The sequence below is a fragment of the Pinus tabuliformis genome, chromosome 3_2 (genome assembly GCF_031772625.1).
Source record: "Pinus tabuliformis cultivar Carrire ecotype Pingquan chromosome 3_2, CPIR1, whole genome shotgun sequence".
Taxonomy (NCBI): Eukaryota; Viridiplantae; Streptophyta; class Pinopsida; order Pinales; family Pinaceae; genus Pinus; species Pinus tabuliformis.
Window position 1 is genome coordinate 593,093,843 of NC_142302.1, and position 25,618 is coordinate 593,119,460.

Consider the following 25,618-nt stretch of genomic DNA (forward strand, 5'->3'; position numbering starts at 1 on the left):
TAACGATCACCTGCGCTCAACCGCCAAAATATCCATTGCACGCTTAAGGGGGTCATTCAACCGGATAACGGTGTAATAATCATTTAATGAGTAGCAAGCCTTAAACTGCCATTTAATGTATCTGTAAGATCTTATCAATGATTGGATCCGCAACCATTTTTGAGAATTAATCTCAGCACGCTTCAATTGATATATCTTTCCCGCTATGGATTTTCATTGTTATGTTTCCATGTTACGGTTTTTCTTGCCTTTGTGTAGAATTCATCTTTCGAGAGAAGCCTGAGCAAGATGGGAAAGAAATCCAAGAGGACCGCGGGTTCCGCTGCTACATCAGTTGCAGGACAAACTGCCGCCGATAAAAAGAAGGGTCTAATATCGGATACCACATGCACTGGTCTCACTAGAGCTACATGGCAAGGCACTTATAATCTGTTAGAGGTCGAACAACTAGTGGTAATAGTGATGGAAGCTGGTGTGGACTTGCTCAAGAAGTCTGATTCTACTCTCAAATATTTGGCCGACTCTTTCCTTCACAGGATAGCGGCCAAAGAACAGATTCTCCCTTACACAGACGTCGTGCAATGGGTAATTGAGGAAATTCCAATCCTCGACAGAACGTTTAGCACCAGAGATGGGAGGATTTTCGGGTCGTTCAAGCCAGAGCATCTAAGGCAAATGTATCATTTGCCCGAGCCAGAGAAGGTGTACAACAAGACTTTCCTGGAGAAATTTGCAGCTGATAATGAAGTGGAATCCGAGCCCATCCGGGATTGGAGGCAGAATCCGGCCAAACACAAGCACGAGACTTCTGGTAAGTACTCAGTCGATTCTTTGGCTTCTCCCTATTGCTATGCGGGGATAATGATGTGTAGGCTATGGGGATTACACGACTCTGCTAATTTTACCATAGAGATGGTTCCCCTAATGGAAGCAGCAGTAAACAGCATAATCATGGATTGGGCCACTATTCTCTCTCATAAGTTAGTCGTAGCTGTCCGTGATTTTAGAGCTAATTCTGTGGTCACTGAAAGGAAAATTCCCCCGTTTTATTACAGTGCTTACATTTTAGATACATTATGTTTCAATTCTGAGTTTACCATCCTCGATTGGAGGTGGACTGCCCAAGACCCCTCACCCATTGATATATATCACCAGAAATTGTGGAAGTCTTCTTACAAGCACCATTTGTACCAAATCTGCAATGGCTTTATGGTTCCCATTCATTATTCCATTTTTGATAGGCCCATTCCCAAAATCTCCTATCTAGCTTCCTTTGATTTACCAACGGTAGCAAGTTGGTTTTGAGAAGAGAGATTTACCTATGTTAGGGTTTTCGGGAGCCAAGCCAATCCGCATGTTCTCCCTTTGTATATTCTAGATAAATTGCTAGCAAGAGAAATCTCCTATCAGATTATGGCCGAGAGTACTACTCAGACTCTCAAGAAAGAAAAGAAGAGGGGCTGGCCCTCTTTTCCCTCGAGAATTGGTGTCTATACTCTGCATGATCTCAAGCATGCAGAAAAGGAAGCCACAAAGATTCAATATTTAACCCTGGCCACTATCCCAAATAGACTCTATGACCCAAAGAAAACTGCTTACACTGCATTAGAACAGGCCAAATTGACAAAATTTGACCATCAAGAAGATATGTTTGATGACCTGTTCGTTGCCTCCGAAACAATAGGTCATGCTAAAGAAATCGCTAGGATGAAATATAATGATGAGGGGTTGACCGAGTTCAATAAGATTAGAGAGCAGAGGTTGCAAACTCTGCCTCTAGATTTACTGGCAACAACCCCGACAACTTCTTCAAGCGAGCCTGGTCGGTAACAGACTAGCCAGCCTCCTGTTACAACAAAAGATCAAAAGAAGCAACAGGAGGAAAGGCAAAAGAAGCTACAGGCAGAAAGGCAGAGAAAAGAGCAAGAGGAGAAACAGAAAAAAGAACTGGCAGATAGGCAGAAAAAGGAATTGGCAGATAGGCAGAAAAAGGAACAAGAAGAAAAACAGAGGAAAGAACTAGAGGAGCAGCAGAGGAAAGAGCAGGAAAAAGAGTGGAGTGAGTCCCAAGCCGAGAAGCAGAAACAAACCACCATTGATCCCGAATTGCTCCAGCAGTGGAAGCAATTCGATTCTATTATCAGTGGAAAGGAAGGTTCCAAAGATACGGACACCTCCAAAACAAATGACACACCAGACATCACTTCTCCTCAGGTTCTAAGTGGAACCAGCGGCCCACCCATTTCCAAGGATGTTGAGGTAATTCCTAAAGACCCTTCCGATCAAATCGTTCTCCAGGTGGAAGATATTCCTCCCCTGGATGTTTTCTATAGCCCAAGGCATAGAGCAGTTGTTAAGCGATCAAGGAAAAGATGAAGGATTGATCAACCTTCTATCTTTCCAGAGCAAACAGTCACGGGTAATGTAGTATGGAAGGAAGAATTGGACCCCTCCGATGACCTAACAAAGCTGTCACAGTATGCAGGAGCTTATTCTGCAGCGACTATTGATAAGGCATCGGAGGTAAGTCTTCTATTGAAGACTAAGGACCAGGAAATTTTTGCACTACAGGCAGAAGTGACCGAGGCAAAGCAGAAGGCAGCGCAAGCAGAAGAGCAGTTGCTGGAACAACAGCAAGCTAACAATTTATTAACCCAGCAATTGCAAACAGAGAAGCAGAGGATCGACCAAAGCGCGATCCAGAAACAAAAAGAATTATCGGAGGCATTGGCACAGTTGAGAACAACGAATGAGCTAATGATGAAAACGAAGGACGAGCAAATAGCTCAATTGTTAGCACAGCTCGAAGACATAAAGGGCACCCAAAAAGTGGAGGATTTCAGAGCCGAGGCATCTCAAATAAACAGTGCATTAATATCTCAGATTAGGCTCCTATGCCAACAACTCACTGAGGCAGAACCATTGTGCGAGCTAACTACATCAGTATGTCAGCAGGTAGAGAAGGCCAGAAATGAGTTAGATCAAGCTGAAGAAACCATAGTCGCATATCTTGATTGGCAAGATTCTGATGTGGGAAAAGCAGCGAATTTGCCCAGAATCCAAGAAACATACAAGGACATACTCTTCACAGAATGGCACACTCAAGTGATGAAAGCAGAAAGGGCAGCTTCGAGGTGTAAATTAACTGCCAGCAATATGGTTGATTTGGTCAACAACACACTCTACTTGGCAAACATGATCTCCCAGTGTACACCTGGAAGCATAACAACAACAAACATGATTGAGCAATCAAGTTATCCTGACTTGGAGGAGAAGGGAAGGTTAATCGCTGGAGTAAATACTTTGACTTCCGAGGCATATTGGCTCTTTCTGATCAAGCCACACACACAAAGGTCGGCCCTCAAGTGTTTAACTGATGCTCTCGGGTGCATAATTCCCGATATTCAAGATGCCACATATGCTGCTCAGCTCAGTTCGCGCCTCAACAAACCGCCTGAAGTAGAGCCAATGCTGGCGATATGTCAGCTCAGGTTTAAAGGCAAAGAGCCTACCTGATGAATCATTGCCGCCAATTGCCAGATCGCCGAGAAAGATAGGAGAAATATTTATTGATGCCAACTTAATAGCATTTCAGTTTCTTAGATATTTAGATTAGTTTAGTATTTATAGACCCTTTCATGTTTTTAGAAAGGGTCGTAAAATTTTGTAACAGACTTAAAGACTGAAGTTTGCACTACTGTGCTTCAGCCTATATTCTTTTATGAAACTCGACCAATTGTTCTTAATTTAACGGGAAAGCTGTTTTATGCAATTGCGCACTATTGTCTGTTGTTTGGGATGCTTTCTGAGTTGAAGGAAGGACTGCGACATAGCGATTAATATATGGGAGTGTTAAGCAGCTTACATGGTACTTTTATCTGCATCTGTATTCATTCCTTTTATATGAATTGTTGTGTTATTATTTCTTGCTATTGTTGAATACATGTATGCGCTGTAACAACAAATCTCTATTTCATTCCACTATTGGATGTTTTGTGATATGCCTTTTCCTTTAATCATGCATGTAACAATGATATAAATGACAAAGTGTAGTAATTTTGATGTTATCGCTTTGCGTAACTATTTATGCATAGCAGTCTTGAATGATTTAATATCTATGTTTTAGAGATAGAGTCATCTATATGCCTGTCTAAAAGCACAGATCATCAAACGCTACGCTTTAGAAAATCGATAAGTCCCCGGGGTAAATCATAGTTATTATATTTTTGCTGATAGCTTTAGTTATTCGCTTATCACCAGCATATTCTATAAGTCACTCATCCATCCCGTTTATCTATAAGTGTTGGGAAACTGGTCCCATTATCCCCAGTCGGAGCCACTATTCGAAACAGAAAAGGAGCTGTATTAAGGTCCGGACCGGGTGGTTTCCCCAATGTTGTTGCAGCGATTTTCGAGGCATCAACATTTTTGGCGCTAGAAGGAGGGCCCGAATGTGAATGGCAAATAAACCTAAATCTGCAAGCCATTCTAAGAGTAATTCTCCCTCCAAATCCCCTCAGACTTCCCATTCGCACGCTGGTTCGCCAGTATCCGAACAAGAAGAAGAGGAATCAACTACCACTGCTCAAGCCCATCATACTTCAGAACAATTAAGTCTTGAATCACCTGAAGTTCAATCTCTTATCCATAAACTTCAGAGTTTCTCGATTTCGCCACAGAGATCTGAGGTATCTCACAGCAGTGCGACTTCGCAGTTCAAATTACCCCACCCTCTCACCAGACTTCAGAGCGAAAAACTCGGTATTGAACCTACTGAGTTCCCTTTACCGAAAAGGAAAAAGGCAAAGAAAATTACTGAAGGATCTGATAGTGAGGAGCTTTCATCCATATCCTCCATCTCAACTTCTCATCTGCAAAGTCAACCATCCACTCCTCCATCACATAGCAATGTTCACCAGGGACTAGGTGCTGTAACATCCCAACCTGCTCACTCCTCAATATTGTTTCCCTCCCAAGCATCTGGAATTTCAGCGGTAGTATCATCTACTACTGCTATTATAATGGCAGACCCATGGTCAAGACCTGGTGCAGTCAATATGCCTGCACCATTGCATCCATTACCAGATCTTCCTGAAAAATGGCTGCCCAAGTTTAATCCAGATAATGGGACCCAAGCTGAGGAACATATCAACAATTTCATGTTGGCAGTCAACTTGAAAGGAGTAACAAAAGAAGATGTTGTTGTTAGGCTTTTCCCTTATACCTTGCAAGGATCAGCAGGATCCTGGTATTTTTCTCTACCCTCTGGTTCCATTACCAGTTGGAATACTTGCCAAGAGCAGTTTCTTACCAAATATGGAGATGATCGGTCTTTGGCTACTTTAATAAATGACCTCTCCAATCTGAGAATAGAACATAGGGAACCAATAAAGGAATTTAATGCTAGATTCAATAAGCTCCTGAACAAAATCCCTACAGCTTCCAAACCAAGTGAACAAATTCGGAGCGAATGGTATATAACCGCTTTGCCTGCCAATATAGCCATTTTTGTAGACAGGGCTGGGAAACCAACCTTAGCCGAAAACATGAAAGAAGCACTTGCTGTGGAAAAGCGCATTAATGCTCTAGAAAAGAAAGCTGCTCTGGAAGACAGAAAAGCCAAAAAAGTCTCTTTTAAAGAGGATTCTAAGAAGAAAACCCCAAAAGACCCATACGACATGGAGGGTTTGCAAAAGGTCCTGAAAACTTTGTCCAACGAAATGGTTGATATAAAGAAGCAGGTAGCCGAAACCTCAAACAAAAGACCATTTAGGACCTATAAGAGAACTGAATCAAAGCCACCGAATGTCATATCTAATGCGGATTCAGAGCAAGAAGAAGAAGAGGAGGAAACAACTTCACAAACAGATGATGAAGAAGAAGTAGCTGAATGCCATGGAATGTGGGATTTTATACTCCCCAACTCTGATACTGATAACGAAGAAGAAGCCTTCCCTGTCACTACAAGAAGTAGAAGTACTCCTGACCCTATCCAAGCCACTTCAAAGAAAAGGAGTGCAGGTGCCGCCACAACAAAGGAAAAAGTACCTCCAAAGAAATCACCTGCAGTAAGTCCCCAAAACCAGCCTTCAACTTCTAATTCTCCTTCAACATCTAAAACGTTGGTGGTATCCGATTCAATGGAATACAACATTGTTGATGACATGAAGAAAACTAAAGCAAACATAACCATCTTTGAACTTAGCAAATTAAAACATCAGCAGAAATTACTTCTTAAAGAGTTGAATGTTGTTCCTTCTACACCTCTTCCCAGTGCTAAAGCTGCTAATGATTCAGGCCAACCTCCTCCGAGTATGGTTGAAGCTACCGATTCAGTTTTGATTGGAGATAGATCAAACTCTCATACTCCACCATTCCTTCTAACTTATGACATTTATAATCGAAACCTGCACAACTGTTTAATTGACTCAGGGGCATCATCTAACATAATGCCTGCTTCAGTTTGCTCTAAACTGAACATAGAACCCCAGAAGTCTGCCATCCATATTGTACAGTTGGACAGAACCAAAGTACAAGTTGTGGGAGAGATTAATTCCGTAACTATCAGATTGTCAGCTGATCCCAGGATAGTACAAAGAATTGATATCTTAATAGCTGATATACCTGAGTTTTATGGTTTAATTTTAAGTAGGGATTGGTCTAAAAAATTACATGGGTATATTTCAACCGATTGGTCACACATGTGGCTTCCCTATAAGGGTAAGCCAAATCAAATAAGAATTGATCGAGAAAAACATATGACCCACACAGTTACTGAATTTGAACAAGAAAACCCACCCGTGGCGTTCAATAATAACATTTTGGGGAACTATTCATCAGAATCATTCTTTGGCAACTTTGTTGCTCAACCCTCACCTTTCTCAGTTAATCATTTTTCATCTCAGATTGAGAATTTTTCACAAACAGATAAATCTAGATGTTTCAATGATGATGAGAAAACTGTAAATATGACTCCTAATTTTCCTTTATTTTGGTCTTTGTATTTTGATGGCTCCAAGTCAAGCGAAGGCTCAGGTGCAGGATGTGTTTTGGTTAGTCCATATGGGGAGAAAACAATGTTGTCTTGTAGATTAGAATTTGAATGCACTAACAATATGGCCGAATATCAAGCCTTAGTCCAGGGGTTATATAAAGCGATCGACCTTAAGGTACAATACCTTAAAGTATTTGGCGATTCTGAAATAATTGTTAAACAGGTGAGAAATGCAATTCATTGTCTCCCAACTCACCTCAAGCATTATCAATCGCTAGTGCATGATCTTACATCACATTTCTCAGCATTCAACATTTCCTCAATTCCTAGGTCACAGAACTCAGCAGCTGACCTACTAGCCAATGTCGCTTCCAAGCTTTTGCCTTCTGAAGACTACAGTCTTGATAGATTTTCTGTAGAATTGATTTTTAGGCCTTCAGTTCCTGAAAATGTCACTAACTGGAGAGTGTTCAACCATGATGAGGATATTTTACAATTATTAACCTCTGAAAAGTCCTATGATAACCAAATCATTGAAGAAAACGAGCACGACTCAGAAATGAAAGAATCACCTCAAGAAAATGCAATTCCTAAGCCTGTAGTAAAGCTAGAAGATCTTTATGATATTAAAGACAGGTTTAGACCTGTAATTAATGCAAAGATCCAAAGCTCTACCCTAAGGTTTGAATTAATAAATTTAGGTACCGAGCAAGCTCCTCAAAATATCAATTTAGGATTAGGACTTTCATCAAGTGAAAACGAGGCATTCATTAGATTGTTAAAGAAAAAAAAACAATTTTTTGCTTGGAAATATGATGATCTGAAAACCTATGACACATCCATTATTCAACATACCATTCCTATGCTTCCCGATCAAAAACCAATCCAGCAGAAGTTAAGAAAAATACACCTAAATTTAGAAAGCCAAATAAAGTCAGAACTTAACAAACTCCTGAAAGCCAAGATTATTTTTCCAGTCCGACATTCAAACTGGGTCTCTAATATGGTGCCAGTCAGAAAGAAGAACGACGACATCCGAATTTGTATTGATTTCAGGAACCTGAACAAAGCAAGCTTAAAAGACAATTTCCCATTACCCACTATGGAGCAAATACTTCAATCTGTGGCAGGCTCTGAATTGATGTCCTTTCTGGATGGTTTCTCAGGATACAACCAAGTTCTAGTTCATCTTGATGACTAACTCAAAACCACATTTAGGACAAAATGGGGAACATATGCATATCAGAAAATGCCTTTTGGACTTATAAATGCAGGAGCGACATTCCAGAGAGCTATGGATACAACTTTTAGAGGGTTGATTAATAGAACAGTGGTCGTCTATTTAGATGATATAACTGTATTCTCTAAAGAGAGGCCTAACCATTTGCATGACTTAGGTCAAATTTTTCAGCGATGTAAGAGGTATGGTGTTTCTCTGAACCCTAAAAAGTCATTTTTTGCTCTTGATCAAGGAAAGCTCTTGGGCTTTATTGTATCCAAAAATGGCATTTATATTGATCCTGATCGGATCAAAGAAATCTCTGAAATCCCATTCCCTCACAATAAAAAATCGATGCAGTCGTTTTTAGGCCAGATAAATTTCGTTAAAAGATTTGTGCCAGATTTTTCTCAAGTTGTTTTGCCACTTCAAACAGTGATTAAGAAGAATTCAGTCTTTAAGTGGGGATCAGCAGAAAAGGAAGCTTTTGATCTAATCAAGCGATCAATAATTAATGCCCCAACCTTAAGTACCCTAAAATTTTCCAATCACTTTACATTGTATACCATGGCATCTGACTTATCTTAAGCTGCAGTACTCACGCAATTAAATTATGACAACTTGGAAGCACCTATCTCATTCTTTAGCTCTAATTTTCAAGGTGCCGAATTAAATTACTCTGATGTAGAAAAACAAGCCTTTGCCGTATTTAAAGCAGTCAAGCATTACAGACCCTTCCTTTTGAAAACCCACACAAAAGTTATAGTTCCTTTCCCAGCAGTTAGGCAACTATTAATCCAAAGGGAATTGGGTGAAAAAAGAGCAAATTGGGTCACATCGCTTCAAGAATATGACTTAGAAATTAAACCAGCAAAGATTGTTAGAGGTCAAGGTTTTTGCAGGATATTGGCAGGAGCATCCAACATTCCAGAATCAGGAGATACAAGCCAAGTTGAAGAAATCTATCAGCTAAGTCCCACTGATTCTCAATCACAATATGCAGATTTAATCTTTTTCTTAAAGAATGGCTATGCCCCCACACATTTATCTTACAAAAGCAAAAGGGCCATAAGGTTAAAAGCAAAGAATTTCACTCTTATTGATGATGTACTTTTTAGGCAGAATTATGATTCTATCCTGTTAAGATGCCTTGAGAAACCTGAAGCTCAAAAGGTTTTGCAGGAGCTACATGATGGACCAGCAGGAGGACATTTTGGAGCAGACACAACAGCTCACAAAGTTATTCATGCTGGGTATTATTGGCCTACTCTGTTTAGAGATGCCCACGAATATGTAAGGAAATGTTTCAACTGCCAGACTTCTAGTGGAAGACAACGTAAATCAGCCTTCCCTCTGCAACCAGTCAACATTGAACAACCATTTGAGCAATGGGGATTGGATATCATTGGGGAGATTACTCCACCATCTTCCAAACAACATAGGTATATCCTCACTGCTACCGATTATTTTACTAAATGGGTGGAGGCTATTCCTTTGAAGACAGCAAATTCAGAGGCAATCATTGAATTCATAGACCAATTCATCATTACCAGGTTTGGTGTCCCAAACGCTCTTGTTTTTGATAATGCTTCCTATTTCTCAGGCAATGCTATGTATGATTTTGCTATTAAGAGGGGGTTTAAACTGAAGTATTCTGCTAATTATTATCCCCAGGGAAATGGCTTAGCCGAATCTACTAATAAGAATCTGATCAAAATCATTAAGCGAACTATTGAACAGAATCATAGAAACTGGCACAAATCTTTGATGTTTGCATTATGGGCTGATAGAATAACGCAAAAGGCTTCTATAGGATCCTCCCCATTTAATTTGGTGTATGGAAAAGAATCAGTATTGCCTACAAATCTTGTTCTTCCCTCTTTGGCCCTAGTACAGTACATTGAGGAGACTCATTCTTCTTCTATCCAACTTAGACATGATCAAATTCTCAAATTAGAAGAGAAGAGAGAAAAAGCTAGGATCACTCATGCCAAACATTAGCAAATCATTAAAGCAGCTTTTGACTCAGCCTCATCCGGTTCAAAACAGTTTCAAGTCAGTGACTTAGTTCTGAAATGGGACAAAGCCCATGAAGATAAAGGTAAGCACACCAAGTTTCAAAAGATGTGGCTTGGACCATTTCAGATCTGTGAAAAGATGGGCCATTCGACCTTTGTACTACAAAAATTATCAGGGTTGAGAGATTCTCTCCCTGTTAATGGCATGATCTTGAAGAAATTCTTTAATTGAGGAGGTAACCCCTTCTCCTTTTTGTAGATTTGTGTAGTTTGTAGGATTTGCAGAAAATAAAGTTGTAGAATATCTTCCATTGACCTTTTGCTGTGTTTGAAGAAGTTGTCTCACAAGGAGTAATATGAATATTTGCTTTTAAATAATAGAACTTTTAACCAAAAGGGATAATTTCTAGGAAATTAGATATCTTTGTATTCTGAAGCCAAAATCCAACTTGCGTAAACTCCTCTCAAAACATAAAAGTTCTGTGAATCATTTTCTGTTTTCAAAATTGGTCTCCAAAGGTTATCCATATTAAAATAGAAGCTAATCCGTTTTCAGCATCTTCAACTCTTGACCTGTCATCCATTTGCTCTTAAGGAGAAAATTGTTCACCCCATTCACTAAAGTTTATGATTACTCAGAGTGTAATTCTAAAATATAATATATTAAAGATAAGAGGTCTTATTACAAGCCTGCTTACCATGTTCATAGGAAAATAGTTTAACTGACATTACCAATACTGCATATCAAAACAGGGTAATGGCTTGAAAGTACAAGACAAGGGGTCTCATCACGAGCCAGCTTGTTCAGTTAGATTACTACCAGTGAATGGCATTGTCACCAGCTGGCCACCAAACTAGGACAATGGCTTTTATCTTATTAATAACAAAGAAGAAAAAGGAAATGAAATACAAAATATGAAAACATGTTTTGGATTCATTCTGTTAGTCACACTCTTAAGTGAATGGAACAATGGACAATAACATGGTTAAAAGGTATCCCTGTCGAGACTATAAACGTTTGCTGGCAACAGAGGCTCTACCTATGACAGAGGGGTTAATTTTAAAAGTTGATTTGGAAAAGTTTTTCTGTTTTATCATTATAAACCAACAAAGGCCTATTTTAAAACTTAGAATGCATTTATTTTCTTTAAAAAGGGAGGAAGTTAACAAAATAATTTCACTTTATTCAGAATGCACAGATATCTAGTTATATTAGAATTCTCCCCTTCTGATTGAGACTCTATTTGAAAAAGCTTAAGTGTTTTTATCAGTTCCAGAGATAACTGGTTCTTCCAGTGAATCGCCAATTGTTGTGCTCTACAACAACCCCCCATTTCATATCATTTTTATTTATAAAGATTAACATATGGAATGGGTCCCTTTTAAAGTTTGATTGGCATCAATACTTTTGTTGTTCAAAAAGGTATGATAATCAAATGAGCTTATTTATTTAAGCCTTTCGAACAATAATTTTTCAACAAATAAAATAATCTTTTATTATTGCGATAAAGCGATCGCAAGGTCACATGTCGCAATAACATGGAACACACACATAAGTGGCACATAGGTCTCCGCCGATGCGATTTCGCTATCGGCGATCGGCAATACTCCATACACAGCTTATAAACGCACATAACATAAGCCCCGACGCGACGCGATATCGGCGATCGGCTATCGGCGATACCTCGTATGTGGTCAAAGCACTTTAAGTTATTTACTCCGACCCGATGCGATTTCGCTATCGGCAGTCGGCAACATCCCATGCACATTAATAAGGCGCCCAGGTCTTACCCCCGATGCGATGCGATATCGGCGATCGGGGAATCGACACTTCACTCTGAATACACCTTGTTATATTTATTCACACTAATCCGATGCGATGTTGCAATCGGAGATCGGCAGGGTCTTACGCTTATGATTGTTTAATATCTATTCTCCGAAGCAATGCGATATCGGCTATCGGCAATCGGCGTTTCAAAAAGCCATAACTTCAAGATCTAAAGTATTATTGATATCCGATTGATGAAGCGCGAATTTCGAAAAAGCCGTTAAATGGAGGGATAAGGTGAGGTATTCATATTTAAAGTTTTTCCCCTTCGATTAACGACCACATGCACTCAACCGCCAAAATATCCATTGCACGCTTAAGGGGGTCATTCAACCGGATAACGGTGTAATAATCATTTAATGAGTAGCAGGCCTTAAACTGCCATTTAGTGTATCTGTAAGATCTTATTAGTGATTGGATCCGCAACCATTTTTGAGAATTAATCTCAGCACGCTTCAATTGATATATCTTTCCCGCTATGGATTTTCATTGTTATGTTTCCATGTTACGGTTTTTCTTGCCTTTGTGTAGAATTCATCTTTCGAGAGAAGCCTGAGCAAGATGGGAAAGAAATCCAAGAGGACCGCGGGTTCCGCTGCTACATCAGTTGCAGGACAAACTGCCGCCGATAAAAAGAAGGGTCTAATATCGGATACCACATGCACTGGTCTCACTAGAGCTACATGGCAAGGCACTTATAATCTGTTAGAGGCCGAACAACCAGTGGTAACAGTGACGGAAGCTGGTGTGGACTTGCTCAAGAAGTCTGATTCTACTCTCAAAGATTTGGCCGACTCTTTCCTTCACAGGATAGCGGCCAGAGAACAGATTCTCCCTTACACAGACGTCGTGCGATGGGCAATTGAGGAAATTCCAATCCTCGACAGAACGTTTAGCACCAGAGATGGGAGGATTTTCGGGTCGTTCAAGCCAGAGCATCTAAGGAAAATATATCATTTGCCCGAGCAACAACAAGACTTTCTTGGAGAAATTTGCAGCTGATAATGAAGTGGAATCCGAGCCCATCCGGGATTGGAGGCAGAATCTGGCCAAACACAAGCACGAGACTTCCGGTAAGTACTCAGTCGATTCTTTGGCTTCTCCCTATTGCTATGCGGGGATAATGATGTGTAGGCTATGGGGATTACACGACTTTGCTAATTTTACCATAGAGATGGTTCCCCTAATGGAAGCAGCAGTAAACAGCATAATCATGGATTGGGCCACTATTCTCTCTGATAAGTTAGTCGTAGCTGTCCGTGATTTTAGAGCTAATTCTGTGGTCACTGAAAGGAAAATTCCCCCGTTTTATTACAGTGCTTACATTTTAGATACATTATGTTTCAATTCTGAGTTTCCCATCCTCGGTTGGAGGTGGACTGCCCAAGACCCCTCACCCATTCATATATATCACCAGAAATTGTGGAAGTCTTCTTACAAGCACCATTTGTACCAAATCTACAATGGCTTTATGGTTCCCATTCATTATTCTATTTTTGATAGGCCCATTCCCAAAATCTCCTATCTAGCTTCCTTTGATTTACCAGCGGTAGCAAGTTGGTTTGGAGAAGAGAGATTTACCTATGTTAGGGTTTTCGGGAGCCAAGCCAATCCGCATGTTCTCCCTTTGTATATTCCAGATAAATTGCTAGCAAGAGAAATCTCCTATCAGATTATGGCCGAGAGTACTACACAGACTCTCAAGAAAGAAAAGAAGAGGGGCTGGCCCTCTTTTCCCTTGAGAATTGGTGTCTATACTCTGCATGATCTCAAGCATGCAGAAAAGGAAGCCACAAAGATTCAATCTTTAACCCTGGCCACTATCCCAAATAGACTCTATGATCCAAAGAAAACTGCTTACACTGCATTAGAACAGGCCAAATTGACAAAATTTGACCATCAAGAAGATATGTTTGATGACCTGTTCGTTGCCTCCGAAACAATAGGTCATGCTAAAGAACTCGCTAGGATGAAATATAATGATGAGGGGTTAACCGAGTTCAATAAGCTTAGAGAGCAGAGGTTGCAAACTCTGCCTCTAGATTTACTGGCAACAACCCCGGCGACTTCTTTAAGCGAGCCTGGTCGGCAACAGACTAGCCAGCCTCCTGTTACAACAAAAGATCAAAAGAAGCAACAGGAGGAAAGGCAAAAGAAGCTACAGACAGAAAGGCAGAGAAAAGAGCAAGAGGAGAAACAAAAAAAAGAACTGGCAGATAGGCAGAAAAAGGAACAAGAAGAACAACAGAGGAAAGAACTAGAGGAGCAGTAGAGGAAAGAGCAGGAAAAAGAGCGGAGTGAGTCCCAAGCCGAGAAGCAGAAACAAACCACCATTGATCCCGAATTGCTCTAGCAGTGGAAGTAATTTGATTCTATTATCAGTGGAAAGGAAGGTTCCAAAGATACGGACACCTCCAAAAAAAATGACACACCAGACATCACTTCTCCTCAGGTTCTAAGTGGAACCAGCGGCCCACCCATTTCCAAGGATGTTGAGGTAATTCCTAAAGATCCTTCCGGTCAAATCGTTCTCCAGGTGGAAGATATTCCTCCCCTGGATGTTTTCTACAGCCCAAGGCATAGAGCAGTTGTTAAGTGATCAAGGAAAAGACGAAGGATTGATCAACCTTCTATCTTTCCAGAACAAACAGTCATGGGTAATGTAGTATGGAAGGAAGAATTGGACCCCTCCGATGACCTAACAAAGCTGTCACAGTATGCAGGAGCTTATTCTGCAGCGACTATTGATAAGGCATCGGAGGTAAGTCTTCTATTGAAGACTAAAGATCAGGAAATTTTTGCACTACAGGCAGAAGTGACCGAGGTAAAGCAGAAGGCGGCGCAAGCAGAAGAGCAGTTGCTGGTACAACAGCAAGCGAACAATTCATTAACCCAGCAATTGCAAAAAGAGAGGCAGAGGATCGACCAAAGCGCGATCCAAAAACAAAAAGAATTAGCGGAGGCATTGGCACAGTTGAGAACAGTGAATGAGCTAATGATGAAAACGAAGGACGAGCAAATAGCTCAATTGTCAGCACAGCTCGAAGACATAAAGGGCACCCAAAAAGTGGAGGATTTCAGAGCCGGGGCATCTCAAATAAACAGTGCATTAATATCTCAGATTAGGCTCCTATGCCAACAACTCACTGAGGCAGAACCATTGTGCGAGCTAACTACATCAGTATGTCAGCAGGTAGAGAAGGCCAGGAATGAGTTAGATCAAGCTGAAGAAACCATAGTCGCATATCTTGATTGGTAAGATTCTGATGTGGGAAAAGTAGCGAATTTGCCCAGAATCCAAGAAACATACAAGGACATACTCTTCACAGAGTGGCACACTCAAGTGATGAAAGCAGAAAGGGCGGCTTCGAGGTGTAAATTAACTGCCAGCAATATGGTTGATCTGGTCAACAACACACTCTACTTGGAAAACATGATCTACCAGTGTACACCTGGAAGCATAACAACAGCAAATATGATTGAGAAATCAAGTTATCCTGACTTTAAGGAGAAGGGATGGTTAATAGCTGGAGTTAATACTTTGACTTCCTAGGCATATTGGCTCTTTCTGATCAAGCCACACACACAAAGGTCGGCCCTCAAGTGTTTAACTGATGCTCTCGGGTGCATTATTCCCGATATTCAAGATGCCACATATGCTGCTCAGCTCAGTTCGCACCTCAACAAACCGCCTGAAGTAGAGCCAATGCTGGCGATATGTCAGCTCAGGTTTAAAGGCAAAGAGCCTACCTGATGAATCATTGCCGCCAATTGCCAGATCGCCGAGAAAGATAGGAGAAATATTTATTGATGCCAACTTAATAGCATTTCAGTTTCTTAGATATTTAGATTAGTTTAGTATTTATAGACCCTTTCATGTTTTTAGAAAGGGTCGTAAAATTTTGTAACAGACTTAAAGACTAAAGTTTTCACTACTGTGCTTCAGCCTATATTCTTTTATGAAACTCGACCAATTGTTCTTAATTTAACGGGAAAGCTTTTTTATGCAATTGCGCACTATTGTCTGTTGTTTCGGATGCTTTCTGAGTTGAAGGAAGGACTGCGACATAGCGATTAATATATGGGAGTGTTAAGCAGCTTACATGGTACTTTTATCTGCATCTGTATTCATTCCTTTTATATGAATTGTTGTGTTATTATTTCTGCTATTGTTGAATACATGTATGCGCTGTAACAACAAATCTCTATCTCATTCCATTATTGGATGTTTTGTGATATGCCTTTTCCATTAATCATGCATGTAACAATGATATAAACGACAAAGTGTAGTAATTTCGTTGTTATCGCTTTGCGTAACTATTTATGCATAGCAGTCTTGAATGATTTAATATCTATGTTTTAGAGATAGAGTCATCTATATGCCTGTCTAAAAGCACAGATCATCAAACGCTACGCTTTAGAAAATCGATAAGTTCCCGGGGTAAATCATAGTTATTATATTTTTGCTGATAGCTTTAGTTATTCGCTTATCACCAACATATTCTATAAGTCACTCATCCATCCCGTTTATCTATAAGTGTTGGGAAACTGGTCCCATTATCCCCAGTTGGAGCCACTATTCCAAACGGAAAAGGAGCTGTATTAAGGTCCGGATCGGGTGGTTTCCCCAATGTTGTTGCAGCGATTTTCGAGGCATCAACAGAACCATGGGGATTAAGTCATGGTGTTTGTTGTTAATCTTATGATTTTGGTCTTTTATAATTTTTTCTCTTGATTGTGATTGAATCTAGTGCATAGCTATGCCACTTTGTTATGATACGGTGTTGCTTTTAGTTTTCATGGTTTTCTCCTTGGTTGTTTCTTGGTATTGTCTTTTATGTTTCGAGTCTTGGGAATTGTTTGGGAAATAGGAAAGTTAATGGAGCTTAGGGAGATTTTTGTGGTACCCAACAGGTAATATAAGACCCAAATGAAGCTTCGTGCATGATTAAGTGCAACAGAAAGTAAGACAAGGATAGTCAGTTGGACTCGTTGGGTCCATTGTGGTAAATGGACGGTGGCAGTACAAACATGAACAAGTAAAGTGAATGGATTTGAGCCATCATATGCCTTTGCTATGTTGGGAACTGTTGTTCTCAATGTTGTGCATGTTGTGCACAAATAAGGAAGTGCTCTTAACCTAGACCGTATTTTATCAGGTAATTATGTTATGATCATGATACTAATGTTTATATATGTATACAAGTATGTATGTATGTCATTGTCTGACAAGATGATGAGTGTTTTATGCTAATGATTATATACGTATCTATGTATGTATTTATGTCACTATATGATAGGGTTGTTAGGGATCGTCCTTGTGGAGGAATGATTTCTTATGCAAGTGAATGACATGAAGAAGTTCCTGGCCTTACGAGGAATCAATGGGAATGAGTAACCCTAAAAATTATATGAGGTCAGTATCATGTGTTTATGAGTTAATATTATGTGATTATATTATGTCTATGTTATGGACAGGTTATACCGAGGGATACAACAATGAAATGAAAGTGGTGTGGTATGCGACATGCTGGGACAAACATGGATTAAACACTAGAAGCAAGGTTACTTGGTAAAAATGGTATGGTTTTGGATGTGGTACTATTCTTGTGCACTTGTTGCATATGTCATGTTATGTGCATGTAGAGTTGTGCATATATTCCATATGCAGTGCTAGGTATAGATGTTGCCATGTAGATGTTGGATATGTGGTGTTGTGTACAAATGATGCTATGTAAATGTTGGATATTCAGTGCTATGTACATGTGGTGTTGCGTGCATGTTGTACATGTGGCACTGTGAACATATGGTGTTGAGTGTATGATTGTACAAGTGGTGTTGTGTGCATGTGATGTTGGGTACATGTTGTACAAGTGGCACTGTGTGTAGGTGGTGTTGTGTACATGTCATGCATGTGGCGCTATGTACATATGGTGTCGCATACATGTCATGTGTGTGGTACTATGTACATGTGGTATTGTGTAAACATTGTACATTGGTGCAGTGTACATGTGGCGTTGTGTACACGTTGTGCAGGTGGTGTCCTGTACATGTTGTGTAGGTGGTTGTAGTGTATAGGTGGTACTGTGTACATGTGGTACATATGGTACTGGTGTAGATGAATGTATTCCATGGTGTTTTATAACATGTGTAGATTTTTGTGTGTGATACACACTATGTGTATGTGCACATGGTTGAGCAGAATCCCACATTCATGCTTGGAATATGACACAGGGGTGACTGGATTAATGAAATATTTGGTTCATCCATGTGTAGTTAGGTGGTATGTGGAAGTCCCAAACCTGGTCGGATTTTCCTATGATTAATACAGGCTAAGTTCTCTTACTTTTTCACTGGTTTATATTTCGATTTAATGGTTGTCATATGTATGATATTTATATGGTTTTATTTTGGTTATAAGCATGGTTTAATGATTGGTTCATGTCATGGTTATTTCTCGTATTTACTTGTAATTGTTAAGTGGGTGGATACATACCTAATTGATGATATAGCAGTTCCATGGAGAAGGATGTGATCCTTCTTGCATGCATGGAAACAAAAAATATTCTGATTTATCTTAGAAAAAGAAAATAACTATAGAGGTGCAAAAAACAATAGCCATGATGTTAGTTCACATGTAAAGAATAGTTGTTTAAGTACATATAGAGATAACTAATATGTTAGTGTTTTTGGAAAAAACGTGTTCAATTATTTATATTGATCTTGCATGAAAATGATAATTCATTTTGATAGATTTCTCATATATATATAGGAGAATATAATTATTGTATTAAACATTTTGAAAAAAAATATGTAAATGCATGCAATAAATATGTTAACTTTCCTTTTGTATAACTATATGTATTTGCATACAATAAATAATAATTATCATGTTATATTTACTTGGAATAGAGCATGTATTTTCATTTACAATATCTATTGTGAATAGTTATCCTTTTGAAAATATGTTTTTGGAAAGAACATGCATTTTCATGCATAGGAACAGTGTATATTGTGTTAGTTTCCTCTTACATAATTGCATGCACCACAAGTAATAGGTGAGGAGGCTAGTTTTTGTTGATAAAGTTTATGTATTTGGATGCATAAAGATCATAGCTATTGAGCTAGAAAAATATATATTTGCATGCACAATAACAATATTTATTATGTTGGATTTCCTTTGGAAATATTATTAATTTTCATGCAAGATTATGCTAGCTAGATCCTTTGGAAATATTAGACATGTACATATAATATTATGTTAGCGTTCTTTTTGGAAAGATTGTGCATTTGAATGCAAGAGTATGCTAGCCTCCTCTTGAGAAAATATTATGTATCTGCATGCAACAATAACAACTATTATGAAAATTTTATGTATTCACATGAAAACCCATAGTTAATGTGTTAGATTCCTTTAAAGGAATAAGGACAATTGTATTTCTTTGGAAAATAATGTGGACTTATGGGTGAGGGGAATAAAAATTTATGTGGTGCTTAATAGTTATATTCTTTTTATTAATATGTGTGCAATGATGTTAAAGAATACATGGCATGATATTATGTTTATGTTTTATGTATGCACATGAATAGATGTTGAAACATCACTCATAAAGATTTATTATTGGCTTGATTATTATTTGATCTAATCATGATATTAAAGTTCGTAGATAGTAGCAATTGCAGAAAAGACTGTGACATATGTGAAATATGGATTAGACTTAACATTGTGGCAGGAAATAAACTAGTGGTCTATGCAGGTTGAAGGAATGTGGGTTGCAAGATAATCCATTGATGGGAAGAACCAAGTTGTAAAGTCTTGATGTTCAAGGCTTTGTGGGTAGATGATATCATGATGATTGTAATAGCTTATAGATGGTTATTTTTTTAAGAGTTATTTCTATGTAATATTTTATGATAATGGTTAAGGGATGGACTTCCTTACAAGCCATTGAGTGAGTGGTTAACACCCTCACACGCGTTTAACGATAAAATTAAATATTTGTTGGTTTTCACCCTATGGGGTTTTCCACGGTATATCGGTGCCTAATGATGTGATTGTTTGTTGTGTCATTTTTATGATATTGATTCTTTGCACGATGTGGCGTTATATTATCAAGAATGTGATTAACTAACTAAGTTCAAATAACCATGGAATTGATGCAATGTTACATAACAAATTTTAAGTTAATGTGTTACAATAATTACAATTAATGGTTGTGTAACTCACTATTCTTTTACTAAATATTACCCTATGCAATGATGATGGTTTATCTAATGCTCATTGGAGGAATATGCAAAATAATTTAGAAAGCTACACATTGGTAAACACTAAATTTTTTTCCTAACTTCATGCATTTTCCTACAAGGTTACAGGGGGATGTTACAATTAGCATATAACTACGATGGTTGACTACCTAATGTGTCATGTTTCTTATGAATTGTCTAGGCTTGCTAGATTAAATCTTGTTGAATCATTGCAAGAGAGTTGATGTATGCTTAGCCATTGGCCTATAGTGAATTCTTTGGTTACCTATACTCACTTTGTTATTTTATGTTACTATGAGTCTTGATTGGTATCTAACTTGTACGAACAAAGTGTTTATGGAATTATTAACTATCCTAATATCTTATGTGTAAGTTCTCTTTATATATCGAACCTTGGGGAAACTCATTGTTGTGACTATGGTTGCATGTAATTTATTTTCTAGTATAATTCATAATGTTGTGTGTGTGGGATATATCTGGTCCAAGAATGTTGCAAGGATATATGTGTAAATAATGGTGGGTGTTATGCTAATAAGAATTAGTGGATGTGACGGGGATTATGATCTACGAGCTTCTTTTATTTTATTGGTCACAGAGCTATATGCATGGGTGTGTATGGTTCCTTGAGGTGCCCCAATATTGTTGATTGAGATGGTGTGTTCTTCTATGCTTCGGCTGAGACATTTACATTCTTATTATGATGATATGAGATATATTGGCATCTCTACACTAATTACATGACTAAATTGGATATATTAATCATTCATATATCTTGTTGATTATATAGCTAGAATTAAGGAATGTGTTTATTGTTATGTACTAATGATGATTATTGTGTATTCATGTGTGTGTCTTGGTTAAGTGTATGTATGGTTATTCCTCACGATAAAGGGACTTGAAGATCCTTGCATGGTTGTCATACTTATAGTGATTTCCATGGATTTCTGATTACTTGGAATGATACTATGGTTATTAAAATCCCATGGTCTATTTATTATGCTTCAACTAAATATCTTTAGGTCTAATAGGTTGTTGATTAAAGAGTTAAGTATGCATATATATGGTTCATTAGAGAAATTTTGAGGTCTAAAATAGGTCTCACAACAAAAATGTACAACCAAAATCAATTTGATAAAAACCATTAGGATTAAATATGATGATTTCAACCATGGGGGGTGATTCATCATTTTTGAAAAAAAAAAAACTATTTTTCCAACTTGTATTTTCAACTCATCTCCCTATGATTTAATTCATCATCCCAGGGGTACCCATTTTTCTTACTTTTTATGGACATTGTTACAAGAAAAATGAGAAATACATGAAACAAAGCGATTGGAATCATGTTTTTTCATGTATTTCTCATTTTTTTTTGTTGCACGGTCCATCGAAAGTATGCAACATGGGTACTCCTTAGATGAATTAAATTTTACATCCAACGAGTGTTCCACTCGAAATTTGAGTAAAACCGTAGGGAGATAAGTTGAAAATACGAGTTGAAAGAGTAGTTTTTTTCCTTTTTTCCTTTTAAAATTTGATGATGTAATATAATATTGTTGTATTATCTCCACTATTATTTTATAATATTCCTTAGGAGGCCCATTTTAGACCTCAAATTTCTCTAATGATAGAGCATTCCATGTTTTCAGGCTAGTATTTCCTTTCTCAAGAAAAAGTGAGGGAAAGTCATGTTTTATTAATGTATTGCATGGAATTTTATTGTTGTGGCAGAGATATGAGGTGTTGTAGCCATTGATTTTGGCTTGGCTTAGGTTCCTTAGAGGAAATTAGGTTCATGCATGTGAGGATTGTTTTATTCATGATGAGAACTAGGAGATTTCTTGTATTGGTAAGGTGTGAGTGGAATATCAAGTGTGGGGAGCTTTGGGTAGATCTAAGCCCTGGTCAAATCTCTGAGAAAGTCATTAAAAGAAACCCAGAAAGTCATTTTGAGTTTAGAAGGAAAAAATCACTTGCTTTTCAAGCCGATACTAGTTTGGGTTTAGTGGACCCAAATGGGTCGAATCGAGAATTGAGGGAAATTTTGTGTGCGTAAAGTAGTTTAGGGGCAAACTAGCTTAAAGTCCTGAACTACGTAGGGAGTATAAGAGTTCGAGGCCAAATGTCTTAATTTTACCTTTTTAGAGGCCCAAATGTCGGTCCAACCCTGAATTACTCCAGGATATTTTATTGTTGGGGGTATGATGGGGTTTGGCATGAAATTTGCATTATGGGGTGCAAACCCACAACTTTTATTTATAATGTGAAATCACAACCAAACATGTCTTGTGATCAGTTTAGTGAGGCCTGCGTCTATAGGCAATGTAGCAAGTACCACATGGCATAAAAATAAACATTTGCATGGTAGGGTGACATTGACCACCATAGTGAGGTGGAGTGCCACATGGCAGTATCTTATTGATGTGGTAGTGGTCCATGGGAAAAACTTTAAATAGTCATAAATTTTGATCTGGGAGTCAGATTTTGATAAAATTTATATCACTAGAAATATCTTCATGAGCTAGATGTGATGGTGGTGTTTATTCTAATTTTTACTGAAGTTGAGAAAAGAGGAATTATTTGACCTGATTTCCATGATAGGCTATGGAGGTCAGGTTAGATGAAAGTAACGTGTTTCATCCAGCCTGAGTTACGTTATGAAATGGGAGGTAGTGTTATCTAAATAGTGAGAAAATCTATCATAACTTAGTTTTTAAACCAACAATGGGAACAACCATCAGTAGTTGTTGTCTGCAAATGCAGAGTGAATCGTCACCATTACTCAAGGAAAACCATGCCACCTGGAATTACGAGTTGGTGGTCCTTAAGAGAGAAGGATTTCAACAATGGATGAAAATAGCAACAAGAAATGCTAAAAATAGCACTGCGATAAATAGCAGTTCAGCCAGTGTTGAACTTAGCAACAATGGATGAAAAGTGAAAGTGCTAAAAATAGATTTTCTATAAATAGCATTTCGGGATACCTTCCTATTTTAGTCACTCCCTAAACTAAAATAGGAAGTAAAATTCGAATTTGAACTTAACAGTTGTTTGTAAAATAATTAATTAATTCACCATGAGTTAATTAGTTGTGAAAAATCAAACATGAAGTCTATGTGAGGACATGCAATAGTTTCTCCATTGATTGAGGGATTTATCCATCAGTTAAAGAGATAAGGATGAGTTGTAATTAGTTGGCTCAGTTAACTGAGTCAAGTCCAGTTAGATTAATTTAAATAGTTTGTTAAATTAATGTGAGTTCAGTTAGTTAATGCATGCTTTCATATAACTGCTGCACTTCAGATAACTAAGTATTCTGTCATAAATAACTCATGAATTTCAGTTCAGAAACAGACCCAGTTGAGATCAGATGGAGGGACAATGTACTATTAGTTGCTAGAATATTCCATTGTGAATATTCCTTGCATGCAAAAGGAATTCTTTCCTTGAGGATTGCGTAGTTACTTCTTCCCGTTTAGTGAGTGTGATGAGGCCAATTCACACATGTGGCTTCACTGGACCCCAAGAGAAATTGCGCAAGGAAATAGGAGGCTTGGAGGGCTTGAGGAGGATATATTCTATGTCTATTCAGTCTATGAGCTGTATTGTTTGATTGCAGAGAGAGCAGGATAGCTTGAGAGCTGATTCTTTTTGTAACTTGAACAAGATTTCCACTTGTATGATAATATAGAGTTGGGGTTTTACGCTGAGGCTTTCCCCGTGTTATTTCTTTTGTGTTATGTGTGATTAAATTCTTCTTATCAGTTATATGTGTTCCATTGATCTTGCTCATATTCGATTAAGCTTCCACATAATTGTTTGTAGAAGTAAATCAAGTATTTTTCTTTAGTCTATTACATTATCAGGTGATCTACAGTGGGAATTTCTACATGGTATTAGAGCAAAGGTGATCAAGGAAGAACAATATACAAGAAGGGAGAAGTTCGAAGTTTGTGATTCCTGAATATAGAAATCGAGTTCTTATCACATCTCTATTTGACCTATGGCATTCAACAGTTTAAGACTCGAATATGCCCTTGATGGCAGTTCGAATTATATAGCTTGGAAGGATCGCATGGAAACAATACTAGAGGATAACGGTCTAAAGGACTTCATTGATCAAGAAGTCCCCAAGTCGACTGGTGCTACTGAACTGGTGGAATGGAAGAAATGTTTGGCTAGAGCAAGGAGAATCCTTCTGGAGGGAGTTTGAGACCACATAGTCTCGAGTCTCCATAGGAAGGAGACATCGTTTTTGATGTGGAAAACAATGAAAGATCTATATCATAATAGCAGCGATCAGAGGAAGCTGGCGCTGAAAGACAAGCTTCGGAAGATCAAGTGTGAAAAGGGCAACACGATCTCTACGTTCCTGAACAAGCTCACCACCTGCAGGGATGAGCTTGGAAGTGTGGGGATCATGACCGCTGATGATGACATGGTGAGTCTTGCACTCCTTAGTCTTTCTAAGAGCTGGCAAAGCTACCAAGACTCGGTTAATGGAAGAGAAAAACTCCTAGATTGGGAACGACTTTGGTTGGATCTAATGCAGGAGGAGATCAGAAGAAGCACCAGAGATGGATCCTCATCGAAGCAAGATGATGAGGAAAATCTAGTCTTAAAAAGTAAGGCGAGGAAGGGGAAAGGGAAGGCATCCCAATCCAAATCTGGTTCTTCCCATGGTGGGAAGAAGTTTGACAAATTGAAAGTGCGATGCTTTCATTGTCATGAAGTGGGCCATTATGCTACGAATTGTTCACACAAGAAATCCAAGAAGGGCTCCTCTAAGGGACTTGATGGTAAGGCACTGGCCTCACAGTTTGAGCTGGATTTCTCTCTCATAACATGCATGGTTTCATCCATGGTGGGATGTGTTTGGTACCTGGATAGTGGGGCTTCATTCCACATGTCAGGTAACAAGAATCTTTTCAGTACCCTGGAGGATAAGGATCTCTAGATGCGGATTGAGATGGGCGATGATGGAAAGTACTGTGTCTCAGGTGAAGGTACAAATGTGTTTCAGAGGGAGCATGGTGCTCCCCTCACCTTGACTGATGTAAAGTATGTACCAGGTCTGAAGAAGAATATTGCTTCCATTTCTATGCTAGAAGATAAAGGCTATGATCTAGTCTTTAGCAAAGGTAAGGTATTCCTGAGGCATATCGGCATTGGGCAGAAAAATCGAATAGGGATTCGAGTTAAGAATATCTACAAGCTAGAGGTAGACGACTGTGCTGCTTTGAGTTCCAAAGCTGAGATGGTGCAAAGCTAAGATATTGGCGAGCTATGGCATAGAA

General features: G+C 38.6%; 1 protein-coding gene across 1 annotated transcript in view; it reads left to right on the plus strand.

Annotated features, from left to right (window-relative positions):
- Nucleotides 1-462: 462 nt before the first annotated feature.
- The window catches only part of LOC149181958 (uncharacterized), a 30,831-nt gene continuing 5,675 nt past the window's right edge, over nucleotides 463-25,618 (plus strand). Inside the window, exon 1 of the mRNA XM_089414398.1 lies at nucleotides 463-585. Within this exon, the coding sequence (XP_089270524.1) occupies nucleotides 463-585 (123 nt within the window). The remainder of the gene's footprint in view (nucleotides 586-25,618) is intronic.